At 57.9% G+C, this 12,619-nt stretch overlaps 1 protein-coding gene across 1 annotated transcript in view; it reads left to right on the top strand.

Annotated features, from left to right (window-relative positions):
- Nucleotides 1–12,619, top strand: part of LOC145340134 (OTU domain-containing protein 7B-like) — a 52,162-nt gene that overhangs the window by 24,306 nt on the left and 15,237 nt on the right. The window contains 3 exon segments of the mRNA XM_080184562.1: nucleotides 5,118–5,288; nucleotides 8,143–8,358; nucleotides 10,904–11,005. Coding sequence (XP_080040688.1) covers nucleotides 5,118–5,288; nucleotides 8,143–8,358; nucleotides 10,904–11,005 — 489 coding nt within the window.

Below are 12,619 nucleotides of genomic sequence, written 5' to 3'. Positions count from 1 at the left end.
CAACCTAAACCCACTGTCCCGCTCTATCCCCACTGCCCTGTATTAATCCCACTGCCCTGTGTCAATCCCAAACTAAACCGTCTGTCCCCACCGCCCCGTGTCAATCCCCGACTAATCCCACCGCCCCGTGTCAATCCCCGACTAATCCCACCGCCCCGTGTCAATCCCCGACTAATCCCACCGCCCCGTGTCAATCCCCGACTAATCCCACCGCCCCGTGTCAATCCCCGACTAATCCCACCGCCCCGTGTCAATCCCCGACTAATCCCACCGCCCCGTGTCAATCCCCGACTAATCCCACCGCCCCGTGTCAATCCCCGACTAATCCCACCGCCCCGTGTCAATCCCCGACTAATCCCACCGCCCCGTGTCAATCCCCGACTAATCCCACCGCCCCGTGTCAATCCCCGACTAATCCCACCGCCCCGTGTCAATCCCCGACTAATCCCACCGCCCCGTGTCAATCCCCGACTAATCCCACCGCCCCGTGTCAATCCCCGACTAATCCCACCGCCCCGTGTCAATCCCCGACTAATCCCACCGCCCCGTGTCAATCCCCGACTAATCCCACCGCCCCGTGTCAATCCCCGACTAATCCCACCGCCCCGTGTCAATCCCCGACTAATCCCACCGCCCCGTGTCAATCCCCGACTAATCCCACCGCCCCGTGTCAATCCCCGACTAATCCCACCGCCCCGTGTCAATCCCCGACTAATCCCACCGCCCCGTGTCAATCCCCGACTAATCCCACCGCCCCGTGTCAATCCCCGACTAATCCCACCGCCCCGTGTCAATCCCCGACTAATCCCACCGCCCCGTGTCAATCCCCGACTAATCCCACCGCCCCGTGTCAATCCCCGACTAATCCCACCGCCCCGTGTCAATCCCCGACTAATCCCACCGCCCCGTGTCAATCCCCGACTAATCCCACCGCCCCGTGTCAATCCCCGACTAATCCCACCGCCCCGTGTCAATCCCCGACTAATCCCACCGCCCCGTGTCAATCCCCGACTAATCCCACCGCCCCGTGTCAATCCCCGACTAATCCCACCGCCCCGTGTCAATCCCCGACTAATCCCACCGCCCCGTCTCAATCCCCGACTAATCCCACCGCCCCGTCTCAATCCCCGACTAATCCCACCGCCCCGTGTCAATCCCCGACTAATCCCACCGCCCCGTGTCAATCCCCGACTAATCCCACCGCCCCGTGTCAATCCCCGACTAATCCCACCGCCCCGTGTCAATCCCCGACTAATCCCACCGCCCCGTGTCAATCCCCGACTAATCCCACCGCCCCGTGTCAATCCCCGACTAATCCCACCGCCCCGTGTCAATCCCCGACTAATCCCACCGCCCCGTGTCAATCCCCGACTAATCGCACCGCCCCGTGTCAATCCCCGACTAATCCCACCGCCCCGTGTCAATCCCCGACTAATCGCACCGCCCCGTGTCAATCCCCGACTAATCGCACCGCCCCGTGTCAATCCCCGACTAATCCCACCGCCCCGTGTCAATCCCCGACTAATCCCACCGCCCCGTGTCAATCCCCGACTAATCCCACCGCCCCGTGTCAATCCCCGACTAATCCCACCGCCCCGTGTCAATCCCCGACTAATCCCACCGCCCCGTGTCAATCCCCGACTAATCCCACCGCCCCGTGTCAATCCCCGACTAATCCCACCGCCCCGTGTCAATCCCCGACTAATCCCACCGCCCCGTGTCAATCCCCGACTAATCCCACCGCCCCGTGTCAATCCCCGACTAATCCCACCGCCCCGTGTCAATCCCCGACTAATCCCACCGCCCCGTGTCAATCCCCGACTAATCCCACCGCCCCGTGTCAATCCCCGACTAATCCCACCGCCCCGTGTCAATCCCCGACTAATCCCACCGCCCCGTGTCAATCCCCGACTAATCCCACCGCCCCGTGTCAATCCCCGACTAATCCCACCGCCCCGTGTCAATCCCCGACTAATCCCACCGCCCCGTGTCAATCCCCGACTAATCCCACCGCCCCGTGTCAATCCCCGACTAATCCCACCGCCCCGTGTCAATCCCCGACTAATCCCACCGCCCCGTGTCAATCCCCGACTAATCCCACCGCCCCGTGTCAATCCCCGACTAATCGCACCGCCCCGTGTCAATCCCCGACTAATCCCACCGCCCCGTGTCAATCCCCGACTAATCCCACCGCCCCGTGTCAATCCCCGACTAATCCCACCGCCCCGTGTCAATCCCCTAAGTAATCCACCGCCAGTTCTGTCCCTGTAGCCCTGTATCAATCTCTCTCGCTTTGCCGTGCGCTCTCTCTCGCTTTGCCGTGCGCTCTCTCTCTCTCGCTTTGCCGTGCGCTCTCTCTCTCGCTTTGCCGTGCGCTCTCTCTCTCGCTTTGCCGTGCGCTCTCTCTCTCGCTTTGCCGTGCGCTCTCTCTCGCTTTGCCGTGCGCTCTCTCGCTTTGCCGTGCGCTCTCTCTCGCTTTGCCGTGCGCTCTCTCTCTCGCTTTGCCGTGCGCTCTCTCTCGCTTTGCCGTGCGCTCTCTCTCGCTTTGCCGTGCGCTCTCTCTCGCTTTGCCGTGCGCTCTCTCTCTCGCTTTGCCGTGCGCTCTCTCTCGCTTTGCCGTGCGCTCTCTCTCGCTTTGCCGTGCGCTCTCTCTCTCGCTTTGCCGTGCGCTCTCTCTCGCTTTGCCGTGCGCTCTCTCTCTCTCTTTGCCGTGCGCTCTCTCTCGCTTTGCCGTGCGCTCTCTCTCTCTTTGCCGTGCGCTCTCTCTCTCTTTGCCGTGCGCTCTCTCTCTCTTTGCCGTGCGCTCTCTCTCTCTCGCTTTGCCGTGCGCTCTCTCTCTCGCTTTGCCGTGCGCTCTCTCTCTCTTTGCCGTGCGCTCTCTCTCTCTTTGCCGTGCGCTCTCTCTCTCTTTGCCGTGCGCTCTCTCTCTCTCGCTTTGCCGTGCGCTCTCTCTCTCCCGCTTTGCCGTGCGCTCTCTCTCTCGCTTTGCCGTGCGCTCTCTCTCTCTTTGCCGTGCGCTCTCTCTCTCGCTTTGCCGTGCGCTCTCTCTCTCGCTTTGCCGTGCGCTCTCTCTCCCGCTTTGCCGTGCGCTCTCTCTCTCGCTTTGCCGTGCGCTCTCTCTCTCGCTTTGCCGTGCGCTCTCTCTCTCGCTTTGCCGTGCGCTCTCTCTCTCTCTTTGCCGTGCGCTCTCTCTCTCGCTTTGCCGTGCGCTCTCTCTCGCTTTGCCGTGCGCTCTCTCTCGCTTTGCCGTGCGCTCTCTCTCTCGCTTTGCCGTGCGCTCTCTCTCTCTCGCTTTGCCGTGCGCTCTCTCTCTCTCGCTTTGCCGTGCGCTCTCTCTCTCGCTTTGCCGTGCGCTCTCTCTCTCTCGCTTTGCCGTGCGCTCTCTCTCTCTCGCTTTGCCGTGCGCTCTCTCTCGCTTTGCCGTGCGCTCTCTCTCTCTCGCTTTGCCGTGCGCTCTCTCTCTCTCGCTTTGCCGTGCGCTCTCTCTCTCGCTTTGCCGTGCGCTCTCTCTCTCGCTTTGCCGTGCGCTCTCTCTCTCGCTTTGCCGTGCGCTCTCTCTCTCGCTTTGCCGTGCGCTCTCTCTCTCTCGCTTTGCCGTGCGCTCTCTCTCTCGCTTTGCCGTGCGCTCTCTCTCGCTTTGCCGTGCGCTCTCTCTCTCTCGCTTTGCCGTGCGCTCTCTCTCTCGCTTTGCCGTGCGCTCTCTCTCTCTCGCTTTGCCGTGCGCTCTCTCTCTCTCGCTTTGCCGTGCGCTCTCTCTCTCGCTTTGCCGTGCGCTCTCTCTCTCGCTTTGCCGTGCGCTCTCTCTCTCGCTTTGCCGTGCGCTCTCTCTCTCGCTTTGCCGTGCGCTCTCTCTCTCGCTTTGCCGTGCGCTCTCTCTCTCGCTTTGCCGTGCGCTCTCTCTCTCTTTGCCGTGCGCTCTCTCTCTCGCTTTGCCGTGCGCTCTCTCTCTCTCGCTTTGCCGTGCGCTCTCTCTCTCTCGCTTTGCCGTGCGCTCTCTCTCTCGCTTTGCCGTGCGCTCTCTCTCTCGCTTTGCCGTGCGCTCTCTCTCTCTCGCTTTGCCGTGCGCTCTCTCTCTCTCGCTTTGCCGTGCGCTCTCTCTCTCGCTTTGCCGTGCGCTCTCTCTCTCGCTTTGCCGTGCGCTCTCTCTCTCGCTTTGCCGTGCGCTCTCTCTCTCGCTTTGCCGTGCGCTCTCTCTCTCGCTTTGCCGTGCGCTCTCTCTCTCTCGCTTTGCCGTGCGCTCTCTCTCTCGCTTTGCCGTGCGCTCTCTCTCTCGCTTTGCCGTGCGCTCTCTCTCTCTCGCTTTGCCGTGCGCTCTCTCTCTCTCGCTTTGCCGTGCGCTCTCTCTCTCGCTTTGCCGTGCGCTCTCTCTCTCGCTTTGCCGTGCGCTCTCTCTCTCGCTTTGCCGTGCGCTCTCTCTCTCGCTTTGCCGTGCGCTCTCTCTCTCGCTTTGCCGTGCGCTCTCTCTCTCGCTTTGCCGTGCGCTCTCTCTCTCTCGCTTTGCCGTGCGCTCTCTCTCTCTCGCTTTGCCGTGCGCTCTCTCTCTCGCTTTGCCGTGCGCTCTCTCTCTCGCTTTGCCGTGCGCTCTCTCTCTCGCTTTGCCGTGCGCTCTCTCTCTCGCTTTGCCGTGCGCTCTCTCTCTCGCTTTGCCGTGCGCTCTCTCTCTCGCTTTGCCGTGCGCTCTCTCTCTCGCTTTGCCGTGCGCTCTCTCTCTCGCTTTGCCGTGCGCTCTCTCTCTCCCGCTTTGCCGTGCGCTCTCTCTCTCTCGCTTTGCCGTGCGCTCTCTCTCTCTCGCTTTGCCGTGCGCTCTCTCTCGCTTTGCCGTGCGCTCTCTCTCTCGCTTTGCCGTGCGCTCTCTCTCTCGCTTTGCCGTGCGCTCTCTCTCTCCCGCTTTGCCGTGCGCTCTCTCTCGCTTTGCCGTGCGCTCTCTCTCTCGCTTTGCCGTGCGCTCTCTCTCTCGCTTTGCCGTGCGCTCTCTCTCTCGCTTTGCCGTGCGCTCTCTCTCTCGCTTTGCCGTGCGCTCTCTCTCTCGCTTTGCCGTGCCCCCCAGGGCCGGACGCTCCCCCCCCGCCCCCCGGGGCCGAGTGCTGTACCTGTTTAAACACCAGTCTCTCTCGCAGGTAAAAACTGGGACATGACGGCGGCGCTGAATGATTTTGAACAGCTCCGTCAGGTGAATGCTGGGAATTTCCCGTACTCCTTCAATGAAGGGCGTGGGGTCAAGGTTCAGGACAAGGAAACATCGAGGACACTGCGGTCCGTGCATCCGAGACCGGAGGACCCTGTACAAGGTGGGTGTGTGTGGCTGGCTGCGCTGGGAGTTGGGACTACAGAGGAATTGTTTCACTGAGTTAGGGATGCTGCATTGTCCACTTGTTTAACACTGAGACAAAGATTTATTTATTATAGCCCTACACTGCAGTGAAGTTACTGTGAAAATCCCCTAGTCACCACACTCCAGAGCCTGTTTGGATACACTGAGGGAAAATTTAGCACGGCCAATGCACCCTAACCAGTGCGTCTTACAGACTGTGGGAGGAAACCAGAGCACCCGGAGGAAACCCACGCAGACATGGGGAGAACATGCAGTCTCCACACAGACAGTGACCCAAACCAGGAATTGAGCCCGGGTCCCTGGCGCTGTGAGACAGCAGTGCTAACCCACTGTGTCACCGTGCTGCTGGGAATCAAACCCTGGTTCCTGGCGCTGTGAGACAGCAGTGCTAACCCACTGTGTCACCGTGCTGCTGGGAATCGAACCCGGGTCCCTGGCACTGAGAAAGCAGTGCTAACCCACTGTGTCACCGTGCTGCTGGGAATTGAACCCAGGTCCCTGGTGCTGTGAGACAGCAGTGCTAACCCACTGTGTCACCGTGCTGCTGGGAATTGAACCCAGGTCCCTGGTGCTGTGAGACAGCAGTGCTAACCCACTGTGTCACCGTGCTGCTGGGAATCGAACCCGGGTCCCTGGCACTGAGACAGCAGTGCTAACCCACTGTGTCACCGTGCTGCTGGGAATTGAACCCAGGTCCCTGGCGCTGTGAGGCAGCAGTGCTAACCCACTGTGTCACCGTGCTGCTGGGAATCGAACCCGGGTCCCTGGCGCTGTGAGGCAGCAGTGCTAACCCACTGTGTCACCGTGCTGCTGGGAATCGAACCTGGGTCCCTGGCGCTGTGAGACAGCAGTGCTAACCCACTGTGTCACCGTGCTGCTGGGAATCGAACCTGGGTCCCTGGCGCTGTGAGACAGCAGTGCTAACCCACTGTGTCACCGTGCTGCTGGGAATCGAACCCGGGTCCCTGGCGCTGTGAGACAGCAGTGCTAACCCACTGTGTCACTGTGCTGCTGGGAATCGAACCCGGGTCCCTGGCGCTGTGAGACAGCAGTGCTAACCCACTGTGTCACCGTGCTGCTGGGAATCAAACCCGGGTCCCTGGTGCTGTGAGACAGCAGTGCTAACCCACTGTGTCACCGTGCTGCTGGGAATCGAACCCGGGTCCCTGGCGCTGTGAGACAGCAGTGCTAACCCACTGTGTCACCGTGCTGCTGGGAATCAAACCTGGGTCCCTGGTGCTGTGAGACAGCAGTGCTAACCCACTGTGTCACCGTGCTGCTGGGAATCGAACCCGGGTCCCTGGTGCTGTGAGGCAGCAGTGCTAACCCACTGTGTCACCGTGCTGCTGGGAATCGAACCTGGGTCCCTGGCGCTGTGAGACAGCAGTGCTAACCCACTGTGTCACCGTGCTGCTGGGAATCGAACCTGGGTCCCTGGCGCTGTGAGACAGCAGTGCTAACCCACTGTGTCACCGTGCTGCTGGGAATCGAACCCGGGTCCCTGGCGCTGTGAGACAGCAGTGCTAACCCACTGTGTCACCGTGCTGCTGGGAATCGAACCCGGGTCCCTGGCGCTGTGAGACAGCAGTGCTAACCCACTGTGTCACTGTGCTGCTGGGAATCGAACCCGGGTCCCTGGCGCTGTGAGACAGCAGTGCTAACCCACTGTGTCACCGTGCTGCTGGGAATCAAACCCGGGTCCCTGGTGCTGTGAGACAGCAGTGCTAACCCACTGTGTCACCGTGCTGCTGGGAATCGAACCCGGGTCCCTGGCGCTGTGAGACAGCAGTGCTAACCCACTGTGTCACCGTGCTGCCCCAATTATTTTTGCTGATGGGTGTTATGGCCTTGACCTTGGTATACAGATCACAGCGTCAAAGTTTATACAAAGTACGAAGCTCATTGTGAGCTGTGGACAAGGGCACACAGTCCAGGAACAAAGAGTCGGATACTAAGGTGGTGGGGTGGGTGCAGTAGGTGTCATGACACTGCTGAACGGAGGAGCAAGTTTTGGGAGGCTGAATGGGTGAATTCTAGCTGCCATCTCGTGTATCAGGTGGAGTCTTGGCAGCTGCCATGTGGGTGACAGGAGAGGCAGCGCTGCCTGAGCGGGGAGGGAGGGAGCAGAGGGTCCGGATCTCCCCAGGGAAAGGGGGGATCCGGACCCCCACCTCTCTAGGAGAGGATCCAGATTCTCCCTGCCCACCCCAGGAGAGGGTCCGAAATCTCCCCGCCCCCTTGGGAGAGGGTCAGGATCCCCACACCACCCCCAGAGAGGCTCTGGATCCTCCCCACCCCCTTGGGGAGACAGTGTGGATTCCCATGCCCACCCCCGGGAGGTGGCAAAGGTGGGGGTGGTGAGGGGGAGGGAGGGGTTTGGAGAGAATGGGGGAGGGGGGTTTGGAGAGAATGGGGGAGGGGGGGGTTTGGAGAGAATGGGGGAGGGGGGGGTTTGGAGAGAATGGGGGAGGGGGGGTTTGGAGAGAATGGGGGAGGGGGGGGTTGGAGAGAATGGGGAAGGGGGGGGTTGGAGAGAATGGGGAAGGGGGGGGTTGGAGAGAATGGGGAAGGGGGGCGTTGGAGAGAATGGGGAAGGGGGGCGTTGGAGAGAATGGGGAAGGGGGGCGTTGGAGAGAATGGGGAAGGGGGGCGTTGGAGAGAATGGGGAAGGGGGGTGTTGGAGAGAATGGGGAAGGGGGGTGCTGTCAGAGAGAATGGGGAAGGGTGATGCTCCTGGCGGGAGACTGGGGATCGATAGGGACAGAGTGAGTTTGCCGTGCTGTTTAATGCGGATGTTTTACTTTGAGCAGAGAAACGGCTGACACGGGGAATCTCTCACGCCAGCTCCACCATTGTCTCTCTAGCACGTTCCCACATGTCGAACAACAGTGGCAGTGAGCATTCACTGGAGACCCCCGTCTGTACCTTCCAGCTGCCTGACCTGACTGTATACCGAGAGGATTTCCGAAACTTCATCGAGAGGGACCTGATCGAGCAGTCCATGCTGGTAGCACTGGAACAAGCCGGTAAAGATCATCACCTTCCAGGCTTTATTACACTTTCTTACAGTTATTAGGCTTACATTAACACTGCAATGAAGTTACTGTGAAAATCCCCCAGTCCCACACTCCGGTGCCTGTTTGGGTACACTGAGGGAGAATTTAGCACAGCCAATGCACTTAACCAGCACATCTTTCAGACTGTGGGAAGAAACCCCAGGGCACAGAGTAGGGGCAGCACAGTGACACAGTGGGTTAGCGCTGCTGTCTCACAGCGCAGGGACCCGGGTTTGATTCCCAGCAGCACGGTGACACAGTGGGTTAGCACTGCTGCCTCACAGCGCCAGGGACCTGGGTTCGATTCCCAGCAGCACGGTGACACAGTGGGTTAGCGCTGCTGTCTCACAGCGCCAGGGACCCGGGTTTGATTCCCAGCAGCACGGTGACACAGTGGGTTAGCGCTGCTGCCTCACAGCGCCAGGGACCCGGGTTCGATTCCCAGCAGCACGGTGACACAGTGGGTTAGCGCTGCTGCCTCACAGCGCCAGGGACCCGGGTTCGATTCCCAGCAGCACGGTGACACAGTGGGTTAGCACTGCTGCCTCACAGTGCCAGGGACCCCAGGTTTGACTCCCGGCAGCATGGTGACACAGTGGGTTAGCGCTGCTGTCTCTCAGCGCCAGGGACCCGGGTTTGATTCCCAGCTCGGGTCCCCGTCTGTGCAGAGTCTGCACGTTCTCCCCATGTCTGCGTGGGTTTCCTCCGGGTGCTCCGGTTTCCTCCCACAGTCTGAAAAAAATGATGTGCGGGTTAACATGGATTGGCCGTGCTAAATTGCCCCTTAGTGTCAGGGGGAGTAGCAGGGTAAATGCATGGGGTTGTGGAGATAGGGCCTGGGTAGGATAGTGGTCAGTACAGGTCCGATGGGCTGAATGGCCTCCTCCTGCACTGTAGGGATTCTATGATCACCCAGAGGAAACCCACGCCGACATGGGGAGAATGTGCAAACTCCGCACAGACAGTGACCCAAGCCGGGTCCCTGACACTGTGCTAATTACTGTGCCTTCCATTCAGTGACTAACACTGAGTCCGGGTGAGGTTGGGGGGCCGCCAGCGTTGACCTGGTTCTTGTTTCCGGCTGTCTTGACCCCTTACTGGGTGTAGCCATCTGCTGTGTGTGTGTGTGTGTGTGTGTGTGTGTGTGTGTGTGTGTGCGCGCGCGCGCGCGCGCGCTGCGCCAGTCTGTGTGAAAGAGGCAGCTTCTCCCAGGTAACTGATCCCTCACCACACGTCCCATCACAATCCACTCAGGAGAAACAGCACTACAGCCAAGGCCAGCAAGTGAAACCCAAGCTCAGTGTTTGTTACTAGAGCCCACGGATTGAACTCCTGATCAAGTCAACAAGCCAGCTGTAGTTTCAGGCTCAGGGACGGCACTACTTCCTCTCTCCCTGCCGGCTCAGAGCACCAACATCACACCATCTAAAGCACCCTGAATCAGGCACTACAGTTAGATACAGAGAGTAAAGCTCCCTCTACACTGTCCCCATCAAACACTCCCAGGACAGGTACAGCACAGGGTTAGATACAGAGTAAAGCTCCCTCTACACTGTCCCCATCAAACACTCCCAGGACAGGTACAGCATGGGGTTAGATACAGAGTAAAGCTCCCTCTACACTGTCCCCATCAAACACTCCCAGGACAGGTACAGCATGGGGTTAGATACAGAGTAAAGCTCCCTCTACACTGTCCCCCCCATCAAACACTCCCAGGACAGGTACAGAATGGGGTTAGATACAGAGTAAAGCTCCCTCTACACTGTCCCCATCAAACATTCCCAGGACAGGTACAGTCTGTGATACAAAAGTCTGAGTTCACATACCAATGACTCATTAACAGGTTCTTTCCTGCTGACGTCAGACTTTTGAATGGACCTTTGTCCTTTGAAGGTTGATCTTTCTCTGCGCCCTAGCTATGAATGTATTACTGCATTCTGCACTCTCTCATTTCCTTCTCTATGAACAGTATGCTTTGCCTGCGTAGTAAGCAAGAAACAATACTTTTCACTGCATCCCGATACATGTGACAATAATAAATCAATTCCAATCAGTATAGTGTAGAGTAAAAAGTGTTGTTTCCTGCACACTATACAGACAAAGCATACTGTCCATAGAGAAGGAAGGGAGAGAGTGCAGAATGTAGTGTTACAGTCATAGCGAGGGTGTAGAGAAAGATCAACTTAATGCGAGGTAGGTCCATTCAAAAGTCTGACAGCAGCAGGGAAGAAGCTGTTCTCGAGATGATTGGTACGTGAGCTCAGACTTTTGTATCTTTTTCCTGACGGAAGAAGGTGGAAAAGAGAATGTCCGGGGTGCGTGGGGGGGGGTTCCTGGATTATGCCGGCTGCTTTTCCCGAGCAGTGGGAAGTGTAGACAATGGATGGGAGGCTGGTTTGTGTGATGGGTGATGAGTCTGTGATTAGTGAGAGTGCGATTGCACTGGAGGAAGATTGGCGCAGTCTGAGTAATGGTGGCTTTCAGACAGATTATTTTCCTTTCTTGTTCCCCTCAGGCCGTCTGAATTGGTGGGCAAATGTTGACGCTGTCTGCCAACGTTTGCTGCCCCTTGCAACCACTGGTGATGGCAACTGTCTGCTTCACGCTGCTTCTTTAGGTAAGTGGGATTTTGCCATCCAAAAATCTCTCGAACAGCTCGATCAGTCTCCAGTCTGTAACTGTCACTCTCTCGATCAGTCTCCAGTCTGTAACTGTCACTCTCTCGATCAGTCTCCAGTCTGTAACCGTCACTCTCTCGAACAGTCTCCAGTCTGTAACCGTCACTCTCTCGATCAGTCTCCAGTCTGTAACCGTCACTCTCTCGATCAGTCTCCAGTCTGTAACCGTCACTCTCTCGATCAGTCTCCAGTCTGTAACTGTCACTCTCTCGATCAGTCTCCAGTCTGTAACCGTCACTCTCTCGATCAGTCTCCAGTCTGTAACCGTCACTCTCTCGATCAGTCTCCAGTCTGTAACTGTCACTCTCTCGAACAGCTCGATCAGTCTGTAACTGTCACTCTCTCGAACAGCTCGATCAGTCTGTAACCGTCACTCTCTCGATCAGTCTCCAGTCTGTAACCGTCACTCTCTCGATCAGTCTCCAGTCTGTAACTGTCACTCTCTCGATCAGTCTCCAGTCTGTAACTGTCACTCTCTCGAACAGTCTCCAGTCTGTAACCGTCACTCTCTCGAACAGTCTCCAGTCTGTAACTGTCACTCTCTCGAACAGTCTCCAGTCTGTAACTGTCACTCTCTCGATCAGTCTCCAGTCTGTAACCGTCACTCTCTCGATCAGTCTCCAGTCTGTAACTGTCACTCTCTCGATCAGTCTCCAGTCTGTAACTGTCACTCTCTCGATCAGTCTCCAGTCTGTAACCGTCACTCTCTCGATCAGTCTCCAGTCTGTAACCGTCACTCTCTCGATCAGTCTCCAGTCTGTAACTGTCACTCTCTCGATCAGTCTCCAGTCTGTAACCGTCACTCTCTCGATCAGTCTCCAGTCTGTAACTGTCACTCTCTCGAACAGCTCGATCAGTCTGTAACTGTCACTCTCTCGAACAGCTCGATCAGTCTGTAACTGTCACTCTCTCGATCAGTCTCCAGTCTGTAACTGTCACTCTCTCGATCAGTCTCCAGTCTGTAACTGTCACTCTCTCGAACAGCTCGATCAGTCTGTAACTGTCACTCTCTCGATCAGTCTCCAGTCTGTAACCGTCACTCTCTCGATCAGTCTCCAGTCTGTAACTGTCACTCTCTCGATCAGTCTCCAGTCTGTAACTGTCACTCTCTCGATCAGTCTCCAGTCTGTAACCGTCACTCTCTCGATCAGTCTCCAGTCTGTAACCGTCACTCTCTCGATCAGTCTCCAGTCTGTAACTGTGACTCTCTCGAACAGCTCGATCAGTCTGTAACTGTCACTCTCTCGAACAGCTCGATCAGTCTGTAACCGTCACTCTCTCGATCAGTCTCCAGTCTGTAACCGTCACTCTCTCGATCAGTCTCCAGTCTGTAACCGTCACTCTCTCGATCAGTCTCCAGTCTGTAACCGTCACTCTCTTGAACAGTCTCCAGTCTGTAACCGTCACTCTCTCGATCAGTCTCCAGTCTGTAACCGTCACTCTCTCGAACAGTCTCCAGTCTGTAACCGTCACTCTCTCGATCAGTCTCCAGCCTGTAACTGTCACTCTCTCGATCAGTCTCCAGTCTGTAACTGTCACTCTCTTGAACAGTC

Source organism: Carcharhinus amblyrhynchos, unplaced genomic scaffold (assembly GCF_965287045.1).
Source record: "Carcharhinus amblyrhynchos unplaced genomic scaffold, sCarAmb.v2.hapA scaffold_797, whole genome shotgun sequence".
NCBI classification, from domain to species: Eukaryota; Metazoa; Chordata; class Chondrichthyes; order Carcharhiniformes; family Carcharhinidae; genus Carcharhinus; species Carcharhinus amblyrhynchos.
Note: the sequence above shows the minus strand (reverse complement) of the source record. Positions and strands in the feature narration are given on the sequence as shown.